The following is a 25,625-nucleotide window of genomic DNA, read 5'->3' as shown; positions in this document are numbered from 1 at the left end:
CATTATTTTTTCTAATCATACGATTCCAACATGGAAACAATTTTAAGACATAGATAGTGACAAGTCTGTGCATCTGCAAGTGTAGTAACCATTTAGGAAAAAATGTTGAACTGTGAGAAAAAAATAGTTTTTTTTATTTCTCCAACAAATACAGGGACATCCTACAACTAAAGGCAGGACAGCAAAAAACAACAAACAAAGGAGACTTTGGTTTTCCTAATATTTTAATAATTCTTAGACAGAAGCCATGCAGCATCAGTAATAGCAAAGAATGTAAAATATAAAGTAAAAAAAATGTTTTTATGCATATGTTAGATTTAGATTTAATTAACATTATTGCTTATGCAACTGTCTTTGCCTGCATGTGTCATAATCCAGCAATTATTTAATATATTTGTCAGGAAAAGCACTGAACAAGGAAATCTTCAGTGTACTTCCTAGCTACCATGGTGGAATGTTTACCCAAGGGCTGGAAATGCCTTAGAACTGTAATCCCTGTGTTATATTCCATTAATGCAATGAAAATTAGCATTCTTTTTTGTCTTCCATTGATAAGTGTGTTTAGCCATCAAGATAAACAGCAAAAGTAAAATGAAGAAATGCTCCAAAATAAACAAATAGTTCCAAATTACATTTTCCAGGGGGCTTATGATAATGAAATGTATGCTGATTGTTCATCTGAGGGATAATATACACAGGAGATTAATCATTTAGTCTGCCCTAGAGTAATCAATTTTTTCTCTTGGAAATAGCCAGAACAATTGGGGTTGGGTAATGGGGGGAGAGGAGTTAAATTCAGACCCTGATATGAAAAGTAGGAAAGGGTTAACTCTTTGACTACCACTGCAGTCTGGAGTCAAATGGTGTCCTATGGCATTTTCGTAGGGTTATAAACTGTTCTAACAGTTTTTATTAGCAGGCAGCAAATAAATCTCACTTTCAAAATTAAACAAATTGAACACATGGGAAATATAACTTCTAGCATTCAAATTTGAAGTAGAGTGGCTTAAACATCTGGACTGTAGGGTGGCCAAAAGACCCCGTATCCTCCTTACTGGAGTCTCAAATCAATGTGGTATCCCATGCTACTCATTTTTTGAAAGAGAAATTAAGCACCAAACTGCAAATTGTATGAACTACCAAATTTGAATTTAAAAAACCTTAGCAAATAACTATTAAAAAAAAAAGAGCTGCAGCTGATGGTCTTATTAGACATGTTTACAGCATACGATCACACATATATTATCTTCTGTAAAGAAAGCCCCGGTAAGTTCAAAAGGGTTTTCTCCCAAATAGGAAAGTATAGGATTGTAATGCTAAATTTAAGAAACACAGCATAAAAACCAATGCAAAATAAATCACGCAATCAACAATCAATAAGTGATGGGTGTAAGCTCAGTAGAGCATAAGAGAAGCCAAGTCATATAACGGACAACTGGACAGTTGGAGAATGATGCTCTTTTCTAACCTCTGTTGAAACTTAATTAACTTTGTCCCAGAAAATTATATCATAAAAGATCACTACATCAATGACTCTAATCACAAAAATGTATTCTGGTTGTATAGGAAATCTTTACTCCCATGTTCAAATACTCCTACATTTTCAAAATCAATTTGCAGTCAATTTCGCTAATGCAATGGCATTCAGATTACAATTTCATTCATGGTTAGATAAAGATAAATTCTAAATTCAAAGCATATTTAAAGTATAGCACATCCAAGGGAAAAAAGAAGCAGAAGGAAGCTGTCCACTGAGGGAACAAATTGAGACCAAACCTTGCAAGCACAGAAGGCGAGATAATCCTTATGTTTCCAGACTGAAAACTGCTGTACCTTGAATGATTGTGCAACAGATAAAAATGCATTGGGTTTTTCTTATTATGCAAACAATTAACATTTCCGGAAATTCCCTCTTTCTGGGAAGTTCCGATGGATCAAAGTGAAATAGCTATAGTAGAAACGAACTATATAACATGGATGCATTTCAAGTTCTAGGAGCACCCAGTGGCACAATGGGTTAAATCCTTGTGCCGGCAGGACTGCTGACCTGAAGGTTGGATTGCTGACCTGAAGGTTGCCAGTTCGAATCCCTCTGTCAGGTCCAATTCCAATGCAGGGACATGAGAGAAGCCTCCCACAAGGATGGTAAAGCATCAAACATTTGAGCGTCCCCCGGGTAACATCCTTGCAGACAGCCAATTCTCTCACACCAGAAGCAACTTGCCGTTTCTCAAGTCGCTCCTAACATGAAAAAGACCTCACAATCTCTGATGACGACTGCCATAGATGTGGATGAAACGTCAGGAGAGAATGCTTCTGGAACATGGTCATACAGCCCAGAAAACTCACAGCAACCTAGTGATTCTGGCCATGAAAGATTTCAACAACATACAAAATAATATTCATTGGATTTTTCAGGAATGCAGAAAAGGCAATTTTTATTTATTTTGACACACTTCAAACACACCAAAAGTCCCTTCAAAGTAATGCAATCTGAGCCACTTCCAGACTTCTTAAAATGCTCATTTAATAACACAGAAGTAGGAATTACCATTCATTCACATCCAGCCGTCCTGTAAAACAAGGGTTCAAAGTCTTATATGTAACTGAGCTATTGTTAGACAAATGCAAAACGATGTTTTCTTATAACAAACTGAATACAAATAAGTCCCTAACTCTATAATGCTTATGTATTGTATGTGACTGCCCTGCCCAAAAGCCTGAGATCAAAAGCAATCAACGTTCATCAAATTGCAAATTGATTTCCAACACCAGCCTTAAATTATATTGGCATAGCAAAGCAAAATACTTGTATATTTTCTTCAACACCACAACAAAGGCAGAGACTCTGCTAGTTTGTTGCTAATATTGCTACACCTGAAGACAATTATGGCATTCTCTAAATGTGGGAGGACTTTGATATCAAGATAGAGAAGGGAATCCATGTTGAAGTGAAAGCAATATAAAAAGCATGAAAGTGACAATAGGAAAGACTGAGAGAAGAGCAAGATACAAGTCCTGAATGTGAAGACGGATGATGATTCAGGCACGGGTTGTTTCCTGGGAAATTGCTTGAGGAAAAATAGAGAGAATTGTAGGGTTGATGCAGTGATCTGGGAAGAGGGCAGAATGAAATCTTTGACCTCAGTAATGAATTAGCCGTTCTCAGGCCTAGGTGAGATAGGATATATTACGCTTTCTCAAGGCGTGTACATGTATGTGCATTTAAGTTGCTTGTTGACTTATGGTGACCCCATTAATTTTATAGGGTTTTCTTAAGCAATTCCTATATGGTGCTAAACTGGCTCTGAAAGGCAATTTTGGTAAGCCTGTTTCTTGTCATGTGTTTGCATACACATGAACAGCTTTATCATGAGAAATGCTGAAGAATAACTTTACGATATATAAGTATACATAGGTAAAGGTAGGTAAAGGTTTCCCCCTGACATTAAGTCTAGTCGTGTCCAACTCTGAGGGTTGGTGCTTATCTCCATTTCTAAACCAAAGAGCCGCCATTGTCTATAGATATCTCCAAGGTCATGTGGCCAGCATGACTGCATGGAGCACTGTTACCTTCCCACCGGAGCGGTACCTATTGATCTACTCACATTTTCATGTTTTCAAACTGCTAGGTTGGCAGAAGCTGGGGCGAATAGTGGGAGCTCACCCAGCTCCCTGGATCTGGATCACTGAACTTTCTGTCAGGAGGTTCAGCAGCTCAGTAGTTTAATACGCTGTACCACCAGTATATATGTATAGCTATATATAAGCAGTATGTTTTGACCAGTGCAAGAAACTACAATACAATAAATATATATAAAACTGTGACTACAGTCTTCAACTATCCCATTTTAATCAGAAAAAAACACTTCAAAATATTAGGGTTTTCAGGAAGAAATTATTCCCCCCACCCCTTCTTCTCCTTCTGTGACTACACATGCCCATGGCAGACAGAATCCGAAACAAGCATCATTACACAATAGCTGTGCAAGGATGTATATATAGCTCTATGTTGTTGACAGCCACAACGTCCTAAGAATTCCAAACATTGTAATGTTAATGTTTGCCTATGACAATGATTTCAAATGCATTCAGTGGCCATGCTTTTGGAGAAGCCAGGAACTGTTATTCGGGAAAGTGGCTTTTCTAAACTGTGAGTGCCACAGTGGTTTCCTTTTATTTTCTTGTTTCACTTTTCACTAAACATTATGAACTCATCAAACTAAGGACAGACTAGAATAGCTGACTTCTGCTCTGGGTCACTGAGACAATCATAGCCCAGCTTCTGTTTCTATTTTGGTCTCATTCCAATAAGAAAAGCAAGTTTCCATATTAATGACCATGAAAAAAGCACATGCAAATAAAATTGACAATATTCTCACCCACACTCCACCAAGAGCTGTGTGTATTTATAATATTATTACCAAATGCATTAAATTAAACTAGATGCTATCTTCAAAGTGAATAGCCTCAAAAATGGTATCGTACATTAATTACTACTTGTGGCTATGACAAATTGATAGCCATGTATTGAATTCTGAATGGAACAGACAACTGCCAGGCTATTTCACGCCTCATAGCATTTATAGCAAATGGGACACAGGGATATAGTCAGGGCAGATATCTCCATATCTGGAAAACAAAACCTTCTTTCCCCCTCAAAACCTGTTACATTTGGAACAAAAAAGAGATCATTCTTCAAAATGCCTGAGAAAGTCCTGTTCAAAAGACCAGTGCCAAATCACTAGTCACTTGTGATTGGAGAAAATGAAACCTATATACAATTAAAAATGGATTTCTCCATCTCTCCAATGAAAACCCACAACTGGTTATTTTTATCATTAAAACCTGATTACATGAAGACATTAATGAATATTAAATAAACTTCCTGCCAGTGCTCTCATTCACGTGGGTAATAAAAGTATGTATGGGCACCTAAAATACATACTTTGGTGGGTGAAGGGAAAGCTAAAAAGTATCAGATCTGAACAAAATGATTAGCTTACAGAAAAGAAGTTCCACATTGGCAATTCTTAAAATCCTTATTCAGACAGCATGGCTCGCTGAGAAAGGGGCACAACGTAAAGCATAGATGCAGTTACAGAAATATTTCCAAATTGGCTCAATTTGTTTAGAATAACTATACCTGCACACACCCAAGGTACTAATTTAGTGGCACACCACTGAGATGTTCTCCCCATGTTTGGCTTTTCAGCATTTAGGCATCATGGGAATTAGTGGGAGCATTCATTTCTATAGAAAAAGTGACAGAAAGTGTTTTGATAGTTACAGAAGTGTAAATGAAACTTATCCTCGATGATGGCTTTGGCCCCTTTTTAGTTCTCTCTCAAGTTGCAGCCTCTATATACTGTATTGTCCAAACACTATCAGAGTCCTTGAGCAGCACACCTACTCTTATTTGGATGACATTGCTCTGAACATTGTGGAAGCACGGGTTTGGACCTTTTGTCTATAGCAGGAGTGTCAAACTCATTTTCATTGAGGCCACATAAGCCTAATGGTTGCTTTCAAAGGCCGTTTTAGTGGTTGGTGCTCATTAGCTTTTACTCAGTTTAGGTCCCCAAATGTTACTGAATGATAACTCCTAACATTTTTAATTATTCACCATTCAGCCTTCCAAATATTAGTGTATCACAACTCTCATGAGCTCAAGTCAGAATGCCTACTGATGTGATGACCCATGGGCCTTGTAGTCCTGCTCATGACATTGTGATGCCTGATGAAGAAGAAAACTTGGGTTTTTTACCTTCCCAGTCAGAACTGGATTCCTCCCAGACAGATTCTTCCCAGCCAGATCTGGGAACCTTGCACCTGCAAGAGGGTTATGTTCCAGAAGTATGTCAAACAAACACTGAGGCTACATCTCCTGTGTTTTCTCGCCATGAGTTTTGTAAACAACAGAGAGGTTTGGAAGCGGCCTCGCGCAGGAGTGCTAGAATAATTGCTAAGAATTTAGCCAATTAAGCCTGCTTTCCATGAGAATCTTTAAGGAGTCAAACATCTGGTCTCAGAGATTAGCTTTCGTTTCTGGTTCCCAGAGAACTGCTCTCGGCGGGAAAGTTAGACTCTATATAGGTGTTTTACCCGCGGAGTAACTTTGCGGAGTCAATTCGTCAGCCTCCGGAGCGAGTTGTGTCTGGACAGCGCGCTCCGATTCAAGCCTCGTTCCTGTTCAAGCCTTGTTCTTGTTTTCAAGCCTTCGCTCCTGTTTCCCAGCCTTGTTTACCTACGGACCTTGCCTCGCCTTTCAGGACTAAACCTTGCCTTGTTTCACGGATTTTACCAAGAAATTCCACGGATCTTGTTCTTGTTCCTTGTTACCTTGTGCCACGATTCAAGCCTTGCTTTCAAGTATCAAGTTAATTCCTAGCCTTGCTCAAGTTCATGGACTAAAGGACCTTGTCATCTCCCCTCACTTTGCCTGGCAAAGTGAGTGTTTCGGTTATTGGATTACAACTTTGGACCTTAATATTTCATATTGGACATTGTTTCTTTGGACTAATTTTGACCTTTCCTGAAAGGTCTGCTTCTGGACTAACTTTTACATTTGCTTTTATTAACTTTATATATTTCCTTAATAAAGATATTAGATAGAATCTGGCCTCTGCGTATGGTTATTGGTGCTCTGTAGCCTGGGTCGTGACAGTTTGACTCCGCCACCCTAAGCACCAATTAACCTCGGCCAGAATGTCTACCGGAGCCGGACCTGGACCGGGCGGCCAGCCGATTACCTACACCATCGACAAGGATGAGGTGGACCGAATCCGTGATAAGCTCAATGCACAGGATGGGGAAATAAAGGGTTTGAAAGAACGCGGAATCCGTCTTCCGGCCATGGCGTTGCCAACCAAGTTTACTGGAGAAGCTTCTAAGGTTCATGTTTTCCGTCGCCAATGTCAAGCTTATCTAGAGGCCCGTGCTGCCGAGTTTCCCCAAGAAGACATCAAGGTGGCGTGGGTTTACAGTCTTCTAGACGGGCCAGCGGCCAACTGGGCGACGGCACTGTTCGACCAAGCCTCTCCACACCTAAGATCAGCGCAACGCTTCTTGGACCACCTTAAGGAGACTTGGGGAATCGAGGACAATTTGGAGGCAGCCGGTCACAAACTCCGCTGCCTCTTCCAAGGAGACAGACCCATGTCTCAGTACATAGCCGAGTTCCGAGTGCTGGCCCACAACACCGGCTGGAACGATGTTGCCCTCAGAGGACAATTTCGGGAGGGTCTCAACATTGAAATGCTGGAGGAAATCTCCAAGGTGGATCCTCCCCAAACGCTTGAAGCACTCATCGATCAATGTTTACGGGCCGAAGTCATGATTGCCAACAGGAAACAGTGGGTACGAGGCCAGAGCGGTAGAGCTGGGGCAAAACCCCCCGCTCCCGCCAGCGTTCAGCCGCGTCCAGTGTGGAGACCCCCACCACCATCCCCATACCCCAGAGGGAGCGAGGAGGTGCCGATGCAGTTGGGCAATGTGCGTCCCAGATTAGATGCCGCCGAGAAGGCCCGCCGCCAACACCTAAATCTCTGTTGGTATTGCGGAAATGGGGGCCACTTCGCCAGAGAGTGCCCAGCCAAAGGGAAGCCCGCCGCCCGTCTTGCGGCGGCGTCCTCCACGGAGACGATGGCGTCTGAGACGGCTGGCACACAGCCGGCGGGGGAAGCCAACGACCGGGCGTAGAGAGGCTCGCCAACCCGGTCAAGAAACCCATTCAAGAGCCGCCAACCGGGGTCCTGTTCCTTCTAGTGGTCACCTTATGGTCAGCAAAAAAGGGACCCGTCATGATCCACGCCATGATAGACTCAGGAGCTACCAACAATTTCATTGATAGAGAGTATGCCGACTCTCTGGGATTACAATATCATGACTTCAAGAATGCCCGTGTGGTGCAAGCCATCGATGGCCGCCCTCTCAAGACGGGCCCCGTAAGCCAGTGGTCGGAACCCACCAGGATGTGGATAAGGGAACATATGGAAGAAATTTCCTTCTTTGTTACTGAGGTTCCCCATTTCCCTGTGATTTTGGGGATTCCATGGCTGACACTTCACGACCCAAGCATCTCCTGGTCCAACAGAGAACTGCAGTTTGCTTCAAAGTACTGCCAAAACCATTGCCTCGTAGCCAAGGTCTGCCATGCCACAGACACCGAGCCCATTATCACCTTGCCAAAGAAGTACTCCGAGTATTGGGATGTATTCAATGAAAAAGAAGCCGAAAAATTACCCCCACATAGACCTTATGACTGTGCCATTGACTTGGTGGAGGGGGCCCCGATCCCGCGAGGGCATCTCTACTCCCTGACTGAACCAGAGCAAGAAGCTCTCAGGGAATTCATAGAGACAAACCTTCGCAAGGGATTCATCAGACCCTCTCAATCCCCAGCCGCCTCCCCAGTGATGTTTGTGAAGAAGAAGTCAGGGGAATTACGTTTGGTGGTGGACTATAGAGCATTGAACAATATCACTAAGCGGAACAGCTATCCCCTACCCTTAATCTCGGATCTACTAGACCGACTTCGAGGAGCCAAGGTCTACACCAAGCTGGACCTGCGGGGGGCTTATAATCTAGTTCGCATCAGAGAAGGGGACGAGTGGAAGACCGCCTTCCAGACTAAATTCGGATTATTCGAGTCCCGAGTTATGAATTATGGTTTATGCGGAGCTCCCGCAACGTTCCAGCATTTTGTCAATGACATTTTTCAGGACTATCTAGATCGGTTCTTGATCATCTACCTGGACGATTTTTTGGTGTTTTCTAGATCACAATCAGAACATGAGAACCACGTTAAAATGGTGTTACAACGATTGCGGGATCATGGACTTTATGCCAAGCTGGAAAAATGCGCTTTTGATCTACAAGAGGTAGATTTCCTGGGGTACCGCATCTCGCCTCTAGGGCTCTCCATGGACCCGACAAAAGTTTCAGCAGTATTGGAATGGCGGGCGCCAACCAACAAGAAAGAGGTGCAGCGATTCTTGGGGTTCGCGAACTATTACCGCAAGTTCATTCCAGATTTTGCCCGCTGGTCTGACCCAATCACCAGCTGCATCCGTGGAAAACAGCCCTTCCGCTGGACTGATCAAGCAGAGAAAGGGTTCCAGCAACTAAAGAAATTATTCACATCCCAGCCAATCCTTCAGCATCCAGATCCTGAAACCCTTTTTGTGGTGCAAGCGGACGCCTCTGATGTGGCAATTGGGGCTGTGCTCCTACAACCGGTGGGAGATCACCTTCATCCTTGTGCCTATTATTCTCGTCAACTAACCGCACCAGAGAGGAACTATACCATTTGGGAAAAAGAACTATTAGCCATAAAGGCAGCTTTTGAAACTTGGAGACATTGGCTAGAAGGGGCCAAATTTCCCATTGAAGTCCACACTGATCATCGGAATCTAGAACATCTAAGAACTGCCCGCAAGCTAAATCAGAGGCAGCAACGTTGGGCTTTATTCTTTGAACGTTTCAACTTCCAGATTCATTATGTGACCCCAGCCCAAACCAAACAAGCAGACGCCCTGTCACGTAAACCGGAATACGCTGCAGGACGCAAGGAGACCTTTGAATCCCAACTACTACAACCCGAGAACTTTGCCACGCTCACAGTGGGGAACACCAAATCCACTCCCATTGATTCAACTCCCTCTACTCCAGGACCCATCTGTGCTCAAGAAATCAGGGCTAGTCAGCAAGCAGATGCCTGGGCGCAGGACCAACTTCGTCAAGGTCTGCATTTTCCCTTTTCGCTTAAAGATGGACTGCTTTGCTATAGAAATCATGTTTATATCCCACCCGGACCGGGCAGGGAAAAAGCACTTCGTCTGTGTCATGACTGCAAACCAGCAGGGCATTTCGGACTATTTAAAACCATGCATCTGATCCTAAGAGATTTCTGGTGGCCCAAGATCCGCAAAGATGTGGAAAAATATGTCAACACCTGCCCAGTATGCCAGCGCTCCAAGATAAGAAGGGAGAAGCCCTCAGGGCTTCTACACCCCCTTCCTACACCATCTCGCCCATGGGAAATAATTTCTGTGGATTTTATCACTGACTTACCACCTTCCTGTGGATTCACCACGATCCTAGTGGTGGTGGACCTTTTCACCAAGTTAGCCCATTTCATTCCCTGTGAAGGCCTTCCCACGGCCCAAGAGACTGCAGATTTATTCCTCCAACATGTTTTCAGACTACATGGATTGCCCAAGAGTTTGGTCACAGACCGTGGATCCCAATTCACCTCTCGGTTCTGGAAGGCACTACAAAAACTATTGGGCATAGACTCTCGTTTATCTTCAGCTCATCATCCCCAAACGGATGGGCAAACGGAGCGCACCAATGCCACTTTGGAACAGTACCTTCGCTGTTATGTAAACTACCAACAGGACAATTGGGCTTCTCTGTTACCACTGTCGGAGTTTGCCTACAACAATGGAGTCCAGGCTTCTACAAAAGAAACGCCGTTCTTTGCAAACTACGGCTTCCATCCACGTTTCTTTCCCCCTGTCATTGAAACTTCAGAAGTTCCCGCAGCAGAGGATTGGCTGCAGGAACTCACAGCGGTGCAACAACTTTTGCTCCAGCAACTGGAACAAGCCAAGGAGGACTATAAACGTCACGCGGACAAACATCGCCAGCCGGCCCCCGAAATCAAGGTAGGAGATCGGGTTTTTCTGTCCACTCGCTTTTTGCCCTCCCATCGCCCTTGCCGGAAGTTAGATGCCCGTTTCATTGGCCCCTATCCAGTGGTGGCGCAATTAAACCCCGTGACTTTCAAACTCCAACTTCCGCGTTCAATGCGCATTCACCCAGTGTTTCACCGCTCCCTGCTCCTTCCGGCGGATGGTGTGCGGCCAGATGTAAACCGGCCGGCCCCCGTCCCTATTTTGGTGGATGGGGAGGACGAGTTCGAGGTTCAGGACATTTTGGATTCTCGCTTTCATCGCCGCCGCCTGCAATATCTCATTGACTGGGTGGGTTTTGGCCCTGAGGAACGCTCTTGGGAAGACGCCTCCACAGTCCATGCTCCTGATCTAACCCGTCGCTTTCATCAGACCTATCCCGCCAAGCCGCGACCTCGCGCCTCGGGGAGAGAGTCCCAGTTTGGGAGGGGGCTTGAGGAGGGGGATAGTGTGATGACCCATGGGCCTTGTAGTCCTGCTCATGACATTGTGATGCCTGATGAAGAAGAAAACTTGGGTTTTTTACCTTCCCAGTCAGAACTGGATTCCTCCCAGACAGATTCTTCCCAGCCAGATCTGGGAACCTTGCACCTGCAAGAGGGTTATGTTCCAGAAGTATGTCAAACAAACACTGAGGCTACATCTCCTGTGTTTTCTCGCCATGAGTTTTGTAAACAACAGAGAGGTTTGGAAGCGGCCTCGCGCAGGAGTGCTAGAATAATTGCTAAGAATTTAGCCAATTAAGCCTGCTTTCCATGAGAATCTTTAAGGAGTCAAACATCTGGTCTCAGAGATTAGCTTTCGTTTCTGGTTCCCAGAGAACTGCTCTCGGCGGGAAAGTTAGACTCTATATAGGTGTTTTACCCGCGGAGTAACTTTGTGGAGTCAATTCGTCAGCCTCCGGAGCGAGTTGTGTCTGGACAGCGCGCTCCGATTCAAGCCTCGTTCCTGTTCAAGCCTTGTTCTTGTTTTCAAGCCTTCGCTCCTGTTTCCCAGCCTTGTTTACCTACGGACCTTGCCTCGCCTTTCAGGACTAAACCTTGCCTTGTTTCACGGATTTTACCAAGAAATTCCACGGATCTTGTTCTTGTTCCTTGTTACCTTGTGCCACGATTCAAGCCTTGCTTTCAAGTATCAAGTTAATTCCTAGCCTTGCTCAAGTTCATGGACTAAAGGACCTTGTCATCTCCCCTCACTTTGCCTGGCAAAGTGAGTGTTTCGGTTATTGGATTACAACTTTGGACCTTAATATTTCATATTGGACATTGTTTCTTTGGACTAATTTTGACCTTTCCTGAAAGGTCTGCTTCTGGACTAACTTTTACATTTGCTTTTATTAACTTTATATATTTCCTTAATAAAGATATTAGATAGAATCTGGCCTCTGCGTATGGTTATTGGTGCTCTGTAGCCTGGGTCGTGACAACTGATGATGAATACAGGAATTGTATTCCAGCAGCTGGAGGGCCACAAAAAATGACATGGCGGGCCAAATTCGGCTCATGGTTCTTGGTTTGCCACATGTGAGCTAGAGCATGATAAGATGTTAGAAGGTTTATTTTTGAATAGATCAGTAAGAGTCATATTGCATTATGGTGAAGATGCTTTATCATTCCAGCGATCCTGCAATTAATCTGACATTAGATTAATAGATTAATTATAGTCTTTTTAAAAGATTCACAGTTGCTTGTAATCAGATATTTAGCCCACAGTAATGTGTTTTTAGAGAAATAAACAAGTATTTATTAGAACCCTGTCAGAAGTAGTTACAAGTATGATGCTAAGAAGACATGGACAGGATTGCATTCAACAATGTGCCCTGTATTTGCCAATAGGAAAGGAATACAGCAAGGTATATAGCAAGAGTAGACAAATATACTATTGTTATCGAGCCACAGTTTTAAAAAAAAGACCCTGAAAGATTTATAGTTCACAAAGAGACTACAAATATATGATTCTTTCTTTTTATTAAAAACATTTTCAGGAGGTTCAAAGTTGCAAAATTCCCAAGATTTAGAGGATTGGGAATGGACCTACCAGCAGCTGTATCCCTCGGTCTCTATCGTATTTAACCCTTTAATAAATTGTATCAATTTATGATTTCTGTGTAACTTGTATCTTTCTTACTGTGTACTGTATTAATGTCTTATATGAAGTGTATAAACTGTTTCTTATCAAAAAGTAACTTCAAGGCAGCCACCTCTTCATGCCCCGTTTACATAATCTCCTGGGAAAGGGTACATTGGCCAGATCCCTCTAGCTATTTCCCAAGCCAGATAGCTATTGAAACCATTGTGTGTATGTATAGATGATCTTCTTAACCAACAAGACAAGCTCAGGATATTTGTTCACTTAACCTGAGGCTGAGAGTCTTCCGCTCCTGTGGAAGAAGGGGCTTAGTATATGTGCATTCAGGCCTGTAGCGAGGGGGGGGGGGGTTAGGGGTTCAACCCCCCCCCCCCCCCGAAATTTTTCAAGTTATAAAAAAAATCTCGTTTACTCATGAATTTTAACTGGTTAACCAAATCCCCATGCTAAGTCTATGAGATGCAAAACATTAAGAGTCCCTCCAGGCACTATCTCAAGCAGATATTGACAGGTTTGTAGCGGGGAGGGGTATGTGCTAGAGGTTCAAACCCCCCCCCCCGAAATTTTCAAAACCCCTCCCGAAATTTTTTTCTGGCTACGGCCCTGTGTGCATTCATTAACTTTCCATACTGACTGCCATGTCCTTCTCTGTATGTTTATGCCTGTACCTTTTGAAGCAAATTGCTCGTACTTGCATCCTTTTTGGCTGAATTGTAATAAACCTCTGTGGCTTGTCTTCAACCTGGTGAGTTTGTTTCTCTGTCCTGGCCTATCTGAATTATCATACACTCACTGGTCATGGACCTCTCTAACCATGGCCCTAGCTGAAATCACTACACTATCTCTGGAACCACATTTATGCTGCAGGATCCTCAGAGGACTACATGGACTACTGAAAAAAAGTGTCCAGAACCCAACTTCTGGCTCTCAAAAGTGATATTAAACAGCACAGGGAGATCTTGCAACCTATTTAAAAAAGTAAAAATTTCATTGGAGACTTCAGGGAACGCCAATCTATTCTCTTTTTTCGGCTAAAAAAAAGGTCAGTGTGGGGATTCTGACAGTGCTGAGGCCCATATTTGCCCACCACTGGTATAGAATCTTCTCCCTTAAAGAGCTATTATCATTAGTAGATGCCTCTTCAGCTTATCTTCCCTCCTAGGCACCCAGAAGACTGGGTGACTTGGACGGTGCTGAACAGATTGCGCTCTGGCATCACGAGATGCAGAGTCAACCTTAAAAAATGGGGCTACAAAGTGTAGTCCGTGACATGCAAGTGTGGAGAAAAGCAAATTACAGACCATCTACTACAATGTAGTCTGAGCCCTGCCACATGCACAATGGAGGACCTTCTTGTAGCAACACTAGAGGCACTCCAAGTGTTCAGCTACTGGTCAAAGGACATTTACTATAATGCCAAGTTTTTAAATTTTTGTTTGTGTTTTCAAATACATTACAACTTGTGCCCTCAGTTCACTTCTGACATGATAAATACGCTTATCTTCCTATTTCTAAATGAAACCTTGTTCAATTTTGATCAGCTCTTAACTTTAGAAAATTATTTTTCAATATTTAATTTAAACCTTCCAGTAACATTTAGCAACAATTGAACTCAGGCTTGATCGTACTTAAAACAGACCCATTAAGCTATCTGGTTTTCAGTCCTGACTAGAGTAAACCCACTGAATCAATGGAATTTAAATACATGTTGACTCACCATTCTATAATTGATTAACATGTCTACTTGAGTTCGGAGTAACTAACAAGGTGTCAGCCTCAGAATTTAATCATAAGTAACTATTCTAAGTATGACCAACTGGATTCATGTTAATGTTTCATGACCTATTGCAAGAGAAGGAATCCTGAGAACCTGTGAAAGGCCTGCCAACATCGCAAATGGGAAGAAATGTTTAGATTTGAAGTCCAACATGTAGAGGACCACCTGATTTCCTGGCCTACACTATGGGATATGAAATAATGAATAACTATTTAATATTCTCATATATTCAGAGAACATTTGAACAGGCTTTTTTCAATAATCAATCATTCTTTGTGAATAATTGTTAATGTATCAATACAGTAGAGTCTCACTTATCCAAGCTAAACAGGCCGGCAGAAGCTTGGATAAGCGAATATCTTGGATAATAAGGAGGGATTAAGGAAAAGCTTATTAAACATCAAATTAGGTTATGATTTTACAAATCAAACACCAAAACATCATGTTATATAACAAATTTGACAGAAAAAGTAGTTTAATACGCAGTAATGTTATGTTGTAATTACTGTATTTACGAATTTAGCACCAAAATATCATGATATATTGAAAACATTGACTACAAAAATGGCTTGGATAATCCAGAGGATTGGATAAGCGAGGCTTGGATAAGTGAGACTCTACTGTATTTCAAACTCCAACCTGCTTTTTCTAAGAGCTAAAAACTAAAATGACAATATTGTAAGCAAATCTTAAAATGCTATCTTGTTTGCACCTTCCACCATTAAAAACAACACCCTGTTCAAAGAAAATTAACAATGCTTGTATGACTGCATGCACTGCAAGGAGATGTCCATGAAGTTCTTAATACATTAGTAGCCTTCTGCATGTTTCATTAAAATTTTAATTTAAGAAGCATTGGCTTATCAATATATTAAACAAGGGATTAACCACAGCAAATACAATCAAAATTACTCCCAAGAAAATAAAAGCTTTCATGGAAGCTCATGAAACATCAGTATGCAATACACGAACTATCTAACTGAGACAGCAATTAGCCAAAAAGGAAATAAATTGTCGTTTGACAATTTGTCATGCACTATTCCTTCACAGTGCCTATTTTCTCCTTCAGCAGGAAGGTAAGGGTTAAACCTTTGTACTGGCAGGACTGCTGACAGAAAGATTGGCAGTTCCAATCCGGAGAGCAGGGTAAACTCCCATCTGTCAGCTTCAGTTTCCCACGTGGGGACATGAGAGAATCATAGAATCATAGAATCACATGGTTGGAAGAGACCTCATGGGCCATCCAGTTCAACCCCCTGCCAAGAAGCAGGAAGATGAACCTCCCACAGAAGGGTAAAACATCTGGGCGTCCCCTAGGCAACATCCTTGCAGATGGCCAATTCTCTCACACCAGAAGCGTTCCGATTCTACTAACTGTTGTGCTTCCATCCTATGGAGTCTTGGGGTCTGCAATTTTGGGAAGGGCTGTTAAAATTCTCCGGCAGAAAATTATAAATGCCCCTCCCTAAATTACAAATCCAGGGTCTTGTAATGAAATCTTAATGCTATAACTGGTTACATGGATTAGGGTGACCAGACTGGATCCTGAACAGGACTCCTGTAACTTTAATCCAGATTTAGAGTCAGGACAAGGTACCATAAGGCTCCATGAAGGAGGATGAACATGCCCATCCTCACCATATGAATCACAACATAGTACAAATTCCCAGTGAATTGGGAGGTTGGAAGGAGTGGATAGCTCTCTTCTTGTCACTGAATCCACAGCAAGTTAACAGCTCTATCGGGAGTGGACAGTTGCAGCTGAAAGTTCAAGTCTGGAAGGTAAGCAGAGACAGGTGTCTTCATCCCACTTGACAGTTTTGCCTTGTCCTGCTTTGAAATCTGTTAAGGATTAAAGTTACAGGAGCCTAATCCTAGATCCAATCTGGCAACCCTTCCCCAGACTAACATACTAGTTCTGCTCTTCAGTCATCCTGACAGGTTAACCCCACCACCTGTTGCAGCGGGGAGGCAGTCCTTTGCCAAGAAACAGCTAGGCAGCTTACATGCCCAACATTTCATCAAACAAAGAAAAGCATATCATTGTATGTAGACTTAGCTCTTAAAATGCTGTCTATACAGACAACATTTTGCTTAGATATTTCTATTTAGTGCAATCAATCTTCAATTCGTTTCTCACACAATAAATATTTCAGGTCAAAATAACTTATCCTTGCAGGTCTGAACTACGTGCTTGGACAAGGAAAGAAAAACAGTTAAAGCTACAGTTCTCAGAATGCTTAAGTATAAAATAGCAAACAGGTGCATTATTTAGTGCATTTAGAGCATGAACATTCTAAAAGGCATACTAAATTATTATGGTTGGGCAATTCATTATCGAGAGCATTTGGAAAATCATCTGTGACTGACTGAATCCCGGTAAGAATAATGAGCCTATGGAAACCATGCACCAAATGTGCCACGGCCTATGGTGAAGGGTAAAAGGAACTGACCAACCCTCCAATAAAATGATAAGACTTGGAGGTGATTTTGTTACAGGAAGAAGCATGTTGAGGGATAGAGAAGAAGACTTAACTAGGACAGAAATAATATAATGAAGTTGTTCCATATATTGTTGGTCATTATTAGTTCACAGAATGGCACCCCAACAAAAGGAACTTCCTTTGCAATTTGCACATCCTTCTCCATTTTTCTTTGTAGTGTTCAAACCAGGGTTTGCAAGCTACATATGGGTCTAGAACAGCAGTACTGTAAGTACGAAGGCAACTGTGAAGACAGAATTTCAGTTGAAAAGAGTCTAGATTGATTTTCTTTGAGAGTGCTCTCAGTGGGAGAAGGTACCATCAGCTGTGCAGAGCTGAAACATAATCCTGCCTCCAACATTTTACAGATAAAAAGTGAGACACATGGGGACAAACAACATCAGATTATAGTCAAAATGGTAAATATTATTAATGAGGAAGAACAGAAATGCTAAGAGAGACAGCGGCATCTTTGCCTGAGCCTGTTTGGAAAAGGAAAGGCTCTGCCCCTTTTTTTCCTCTCTACTGAATTGAGTGCAAATTATTTTTGCACTTTGAACTTTACTTGGGGCCCTTCCACATGGCCATATAACCCATAATATCAAGACAGATAATCCACAATATCTGCTTTGAACTGGATTATCTGAGTCCACACTGCCATATAACCCAGTTCAATATGGATTTTATACAGCTGTGTGGAAGGAGCCTTGAAGCAACTGAAGTAAGCCAAGGACCAAAAAAAGAAGGTCAAAACTGAGGCCCCTTTCACACGGCTGAAGAAAATCCCACATATCTGCTTTGAACTGGAATATATGGCAGTATGGACTCAGATAACCCAGTTCAATGCAGATATTGTGGGATTTTCTGCCTTGATATTCTGGGTTTTATGGCTGCGTGGAAGGGCCCTGAGACCTTTTAAAAGTACTGTAGCTGTAAAACAAGGATGTCAAACTTATTTTCACTGAGGGCCACATTAGTCTTATAGTTGCCTTCAAAGGACCGTTTGTAATTGTAAGACTGTATAAATAAAACTACTCCATATTGTTAAATAACCTGAGACACTATATCACACACCATTCTCATCCACTGATCTTGTTCTGAAAAATAATAACCACAAAACAAAATGCAAGCATAGCCATTCAAAATGCTACAAGCTCTGAAATACAGATGGACAATGCAGACCACATAAAATAACATGGCGGGCTGAACTTGGCCAGGGGGCCTTGAGTCTGCTGACACATGTGGTGTAGAATAACCATATAAAGGGAATAACAGTTTCAGAATAGTTTGCACATAGGTTATTTGGAGCCACTAAATCCAGGAAGGAGACTTTTAACTTGGGAGAAGGCAAGGAACATTTTTAGGACTGGATGATGCCCAAAGGCTACGTTTAAAGTTTCCAACTGTTGCCTTGCTAATGTAATTTTCCATTCAATCCCATCAGATTGAGAAGAAAATAATAATGATAGATAGACAGTAGATAGACAGATCGATAGACTATAGACAGGAAGTGCCTAGATATTCACTTCTGCTTTTTGGATTTTGGGGATTGGAAATGACAGTTTACATATTTGACGCAAAAACCACTGCTCCTGAATACCTCCAAGAGCAAGAAAACCCATTTCTGTTGAAGAAAATATTCACCAGAGGCTTGGGGGTCTCAAAAACAAATTGGGAGCTATCCCAAAAATATTCAGAGCATACAGCCTACACACTATAAGATCTGTTGTGAACTGAAGGTGATATTGTCTCTAGATTCCCTTCAGTTTTCAGGAACAGGGTATTGTAGGATGATGATAAAAGTGCAATAGGAAAGATCCTATCTCAAAAGCATTTTACCTTTAGGCCAAGCAGCATGATCCTAGCCCAATTAGTCATGAACTTCATGGGAACTTCTTAGTAGCTATGTTCACAATGGCAACCACAAGGTTACACCCACCTCAGCATACAGTAGCAGCAATTACATAAGGGAAACCGCACAGCGGCATATTCTATCCTATTATATTGATGCAGTATCATTCTACAACATTTTCTTGAAAACCAAACACCTGCTGGTATTCAGTCCAGAATCGATTTTAAACATCCTCAGCCTTCTCTTAATGGCATATTAAAAGCCTTGCCTGGATTACTACCTCTGCTAGATTTCATACTTTTATATAAATAGAATTACAGCTGCACCAGAACTGATTGAAAATAAAGCAGAGATTGAAAAGTAAAGAGAAACTACAACTTGTTGAAGTTAATGGGAAAAAATTCCATCACACCATGTGCGGGTGGCAGGGGAGAAGAGGAGATTACACTTTAGTATAAAGGGACATATTGATCCAAGGTTTACAACATAAAAAGAACTGATCTTGGAAGCTAGAGGCTGTCTTGTTCTATAATATGCAATAGAACTATCATAACATGCTTTGGGCTATCAATCAGTATGAAATTTAACATGCTTTGGCTCTGTATGAGTGCTTACAACTGCAGAGGAAAAGTGACTAGAATCCATTCTTATTAGCTGAGGAATTAAAATTACAGCAAGCTGTCATACATCAATAAACAGATCTTCATTGCAGCATCTCTCTGGCTTTGAAACAACTACTGTAAACAATATTTACACTTCAGGTAGATCATAAATCAGTACAAAAGATAAATATATCCCATCTGAGATGTAGAGAGGCTCTGAGTAATCTCTGGCATTGAAAGCAAGGCCAAGATAAAACTGAATATATGATACCGATGCGAATAAAATTAATTGACAGCTGGGGAAGCATGAGTCAGAATAAGAGGGTGATAAACTGGAGAGGAAACTCTTTGGATCAAAACGGATAACGGATCATTAGTGAAGCAGATGTGCTTCACAACTTTAAAAACTCTTAGGTTGTGAACAAAAAATACAGACTATCCACACTCAGTAGTGTTAGAGGCACAAAATGTCTGTGAATGTGAAAAAAATGTGAATTATGAAAATGTTATTATTTTAACCTGAGGGACCATCATTCTAGGAATGTTTAGGTCTTCTAGCATTACTGTGATTCACTTTCTGCAGGAAGACGATTATGGAATTGCATTAGAGGATTTTGAGATTCCTAGAGGGGTGTTCTCTATAGTAGTGGTTCTCAACCTGTGGAACCCCAGGCGCTTTGGCCTACAACTCCCAGAAATCCCAGCCAGTTTACCAGCTGTTAGGATTTCTAGGAGTTGAAGGCCAAAACATCTGGGGACCCACAGGTTGAGAAAGTCTGCTCTATAGAAATCTCTAGGTCCTCCAGTATGACTGGAAGAAGTAGACAATAGCCAAAATCTTTTTAGTTTCTTTATGTGTTAGTCAGCAAGTTTTGCCCAATGGTACTGCTGACATTTTTCTTTGTACAGCGGACATGCAAGTAGCTTTCGAAAATCCCCTGAAACTACCAAGAAGACAATGTGGAAAGGCATAGTTCTTCAATGAAATTTCTGTAAATTTGAATGGATTGGTATATTCAACATAATATTTTTTCAGGCTCAGGGATATTATAGTATGGGAATTATACAAATATTGAAGCAGGTATTCTGCATATAATAACCTTCTTTTTCATTCTCAAGGAAATAAAGAGACTCTAATTTACAAATGCATTTTACCTGAGATATCCATATTTTAATATCCAATTCTTCCTCACAGCACATATTTTCATTATGCATTTGGAGAAAATTATTTATCCTTTACAGTAAAAAAATGAACAGTGAGTTCAGGCTAATTTGCTATATTGTTATGTCTTCCTCTTGTTCTCCCACCTCCTTTTTTCATATTGAGGATTTTCCTTTGGCATGTATTAATATTTGTAAGTAGAAATGCTGGATTTATCTTTTACGTGTGAAAATACAAGATTTGGCTGATGTTTTCAGGCTGTAAGACTCATCTTTATTCTTAAAAGATTCCCAGCATAATAACATTACATTATCTTACATATCACTAGTAAGGCTTTTTGTATTTTTGATATTCAAAATCTATCACCACTCAATAGCTTTATGAGCAAACATTTTATCTTTCTGTGAACTGGAGTACTGCCTGGATGGAGATGTGTTCCATGAAATCATCTCCCTTCAGCCATTAGCTTTCTAGCTGGCTACTATGTAGGTAAGAAGACACTCTTCTTTCAGTTTAAACACACATACACACAATCTGAAATATGAGAATAAATATTCCTTATAACAAATATCCTGCTGAAATAAACAATGTCCTTTTAACACTGACTTGGCACATACTATTTAGTTATTTACACTGAACACCAGGCACTAATATTTTATGGCCAGACCATTGAACCCTCATCCACTCAGATAAAGTAGTATGCAGCATACAAAATATTTTCTAGGTGTTTCTAGGTTTGGAATGGAAGTTTCTTTATTTTGTTTTTAGATTTGGGGAAGAAGTTTTATTTATTCATCAGTTTTGTTCCATATTTCTCCCTGCACAGGATCCAAGATGTGTGTCAAGTTAGAAACAAAGTACACTGAAAGCTGACTTGATACAAAAGTTTTCTTAAAATTAAAAAAGCAGTTCTATTAAAAACACTTTATTGAAACAGTTAAAGGTGCATCAAAACATTGCAAAAATAAATGTGTAATCTGCTTTATTAAAAACATCCTTCTGCAAAAATGACATCAAAAACAAAAAGCCTGCTTAAATCAAAATCCAACCACATCATCCATGGATGGAATTCCACAAGTTGGGAGCAGCCTCTGAGAAGGCTCTCCCTCACATTGTCACTCAAACATACTTGGGATGGTAGCAGGAGACTGAAAAGGTCCATCCATGGATATGTTAGGAGTCACGGAGACCTGCTTGTAGGAAATATGGTATTTCAGATAGTCTGGACAGTTTCAAGAAAAGCTTCCCATCCACCAACCAAAAGCTTCCAAGTTTGTCAGTTTACAATTTCATGTTGTTGTTGTTTTTTTTGCACTAAAAGGATTTCTTTCTTCCTTTGTGTTAAAGAGTCACTGCTTTGGGTGCCTCACCAAGGCAAGGCGGCTGCAAAAATGCGCTTAAACTATATACGTGACTCTTACTTCTGCTATACCTTCTTAGGGTGGTTTGCCATTTGTGGCCTTATCTTAAGACGATGAATATGGTTGCAGCTAACTGGACATTAGTGAAATCCCGGCTGTTTCATTCCAATGCGAGACAGTGAGCTCAATGTTAGATTGGGATTTGGGGATCCAGGTTGTAATCTCCAACAAGCCATGAGATACACTTGGCTCAGGCCCCATCTTCACTGCCATATAATGCAGCTTGTAACTGAATTATATAGTCAGTGTTGACCCATATAATGCAGTTTAATTGCATTGAACTGCATTATATGGGTTTGCAACTGAACATATATTTTTTCAGCGTTCACTTAGTGCCATCTATTGGTGGTCTTGAAACAATGAAAACCATCATCAAATATTTTTTTATGCAGCAATATTATTCTATTTTATTATACATTCACAGCCAGTACTCACTTAATTTTTGTATCAATTTTTGTATCAATTTTTGAATAATTTCAACAGAGAGCCTGGAAATCTACACTTGGAGTGATAATTCTGGACTGGAGCAACACAAGTTCCAAAATCAAAATTCAATGCTTTATTGCCTACAATTGTGGGAAATGCTTAAAGATATGACTGGACCTACTTGAAGCAATTTTTCAACATTAAGGCACAGTGAAATATGAGGAAGCAGCAATGGGAAAACAGGGAAGTAATTCTGATATAAGGAAAGACAAGGAAATCTCAATACAATTATTTCAGTGAAGTGATCAATAAACCAGAGTTAAACGTGCACTTGCAAACTGATAGTGGATAACAACAAAATGCTATACCCCTTTGGGCACTATTATTATAAAATAAGCATCTGGAATTCCATCTAGAATTCCAAAATCCAAATTATTCCAAATCCCAAATTGTCAGCATGGGTGGCTGAGATAGTGCCACCTTTTCTTTCCTCTTATGAACCTTCACGAGCCTTAAGTTCTGCCAGTCCCATCTCTGTCTCAAATGTGGTTGTTGGGGACAAGACAAGACAAAGTTTCATTATTATATATTATTATGGTGGTTTAACAACAACTTTGTGGTTTAACAAACAACTTACACAAACTTTGTTTCATGTGCAAAAGCATTTCACATCCTGTATTAAATTACCTGCAGGGCTTCCTAAGATCTACAGAGACACTCGCAGGAACACCTCAGCAAGCGAGAGTCCAAAAGTGGCGGGTTATTATTTATTTATTTATGACATTCATATCCCGCCCTTCTCACCTCGAAGGGAACTCAGCGTGGCTTACAAGTTATATATACTGTACATATATAAAATATATTATTATCATAGCACAATATTATAATTATATATTACTATATTATACCACTATACTGCAATTTTAGTAGTAATGTTACATGCAATATATAATATATAACTATTATATTATATTGTATTATTATTAGTATTATATTGTATTACATAGAATCATACAGTTGGAAGAGATCTTGTTCAAGAGACCAGCTTGTTCAATGGTCAGGAATTCTGGGAGTTGGAGGCCTAAACGGGGGGGGGGGGGGGGATTTGAGGATACCTGCAATATGTTATATTATTAGCACAGCACAATATTAATATAATATATTACTATATTGTACTATAGGAGCCACTAGTGGTGCAGCGGGTTAAACTGCTGAACTTGCTGAATGAAAGGTCAGCAGTTTGAATCCAGGGAGCAGGGTGAGCTCCCGCTGTTAGTCCCAGCTTCTGCCAACCTAGTAGTTCGAAAACATACAAATGTGAGTAGATCAATAGGTGCTGCTCCAGCAGAAAGGTAATGGCCTTCCATTCAGTCACGTCAGCCACATGACCTTGGAGGTGTCTACGGACAATGCCGGCTCTTTGGCTTAGAAATGGAGATGGGCACAAACTCCCAGAGTTGAGCACGACTAGACTTAATGCCGGGGGGGGGGGGGGACCTTACCTACTACCTTGTGTTTATAAATACATTACAACTGTACCTTCTATTTGCTTCTGACACGATAAATAAATAAACCTGCAGGGTATATGTACAAGACTCAGATCACATTTTGAAGACAAGTCATTATAGGCATATATGTTATAAATATATGCATATAAATATAATTATTTAAAAAAAGAAATCTGATATATATATATATATTGGAATAGTTGCATATATAGTACAACCCCTATATCAGGAATGGGCAAACTTGGGCCCTCCCTTCAGGTGTTTTGAACTTCAACTCCTACCATTTCTAACAGCCTCAGGCCCCTTCCTTTTCCCCCTCAGCTGCTTAAGCGGCTGAGGGGGGGGGGGGGAGAGAGAAAGGGCCTGAGGCTGTGAGGAATGGTGGGAGTTGAAGTCCAAAACCCCTGGAGGGAAGGCCCAAGCTTGCCCAGGCCTGCCCTATATTCATGGGACCAGTATCTGTGGTTTCATATATCCATGTCCAATAATATGTCCCCTTTAGGTATTTTCCAGGTCCTCCAGCATGACTCTAGTATAGATGTATCCTAGTCTTTCTTAAATCTTCCACCTGAGTCCCTCTCCTCGAGGTTTAGGCTTGAAGCTCCCATACAAACTCCCCTCATTTCCTGTGCTGCAATGACGGCCTGTCACACGACAGTGGGCACAGAAGGAAATCAACGCCAATGGCGGGGCGCAAAGGGGCGGGGCTTCTTCGCAAGGCGGCCCGGCAGCGCCACCTGGCGTTGCCCTTTCCCCGGTCACTTCGAAGGAGATTAAAAAAGGCCTGCAGTGCCCTACCTGCGCAAGCATCGCTCGCAGGCGGCGCCGAGGCGCTTCTTGGTGACGGCATAGGCGAAGGGCTCCTCGCGGTACAGCAGCGCCCCGGCCTTGACGGCCTTCGAGAGGCGGAGGCCATTGCCTCTGCCCGGGCTGGCAAACTTCTCCATCGTCGTTTTCACGGGGCCAAGAGCCGCGCGGAAAGGCCTTTGGCGTAGCAGCGGCTTTCCCGCCTCTAGGATCACGTGACGCCTTTTTGTAGCCGCAGGGGCCATCTTGAATGCGGGCAAAAGAAGGGCGTGCCTTTAAATGGTCTCTCTCCTGGCGGGCTTTCTTAGCATCTATTTATTACATGTATAGCGTGTACTGTCCTTTTCTTCCACAGCTATATGGATATATATTTCCAGTTAGGAAAGGTTTTTGGGTTTTTGTTTGCCAAGTTCAGTAGGTTCCTAAGGAAAAGTTTTTGGGTTTTTGTTTGCCAAGTTCTGTAGGTTCCTAGCCCAAAAAGGTATCTATATATATAAACATATACATACATACATATAGGTATTGCGTCTTTGCACCTATCTACATTGTAGAGTTGAGTTGCTGTGAGTTTTCCAGCCATATTCCAGAAGCATTCTCTCCTGACGTTTCACCCACATCTATGGCAGGCATCCTCAGAGGTTGTGAGGCCTGTTGGAAACTAGGCAAGTGGGGTTTATAATTTTATTTATCTCTGGAAGGCCCAGGGTGGGAGAAAAAATTCATGTCTGCCTGAGGCAAGTGTGAATGTTGCAATTGGCCACCTTGATTAGCATCGAATAGCCTTGCAGCTTCAACATCTGTC

General features: G+C 41.5%; 1 protein-coding gene across 3 annotated transcripts in view; it reads right to left on the bottom strand.

Moving 5' to 3' along the window:
* Positions 1 to 25,084, bottom strand: part of smyd3 (SET and MYND domain containing 3) — a 490,738-nt gene extending 465,654 nt beyond the window's left edge. For 2 of the 3 annotated variants that reach the window (XM_062968961.1, XM_062968962.1), the window contains exon 1: positions 24,815 to 25,084. In XM_062968961.1, the coding sequence (XP_062825031.1) occupies positions 24,815 to 25,068 (254 nt within the window). In that variant the 5' untranslated portion in view covers positions 25,069 to 25,084. The remainder of the gene's footprint in view (positions 1 to 24,814) is intronic. The other variant, XM_062968963.1, reaches the window with a different exon arrangement.
* Between the last annotated feature and the right edge of the window lie 541 nt (positions 25,085 to 25,625).

Source organism: Anolis carolinensis, chromosome 1 (assembly GCF_035594765.1).
Source record: "Anolis carolinensis isolate JA03-04 chromosome 1, rAnoCar3.1.pri, whole genome shotgun sequence".
Lineage (NCBI taxonomy): Eukaryota > Metazoa > Chordata > Lepidosauria > Squamata > Dactyloidae > Anolis > Anolis carolinensis.
Note: the sequence above shows the minus strand (reverse complement) of the source record. Positions and strands in the feature narration are given on the sequence as shown.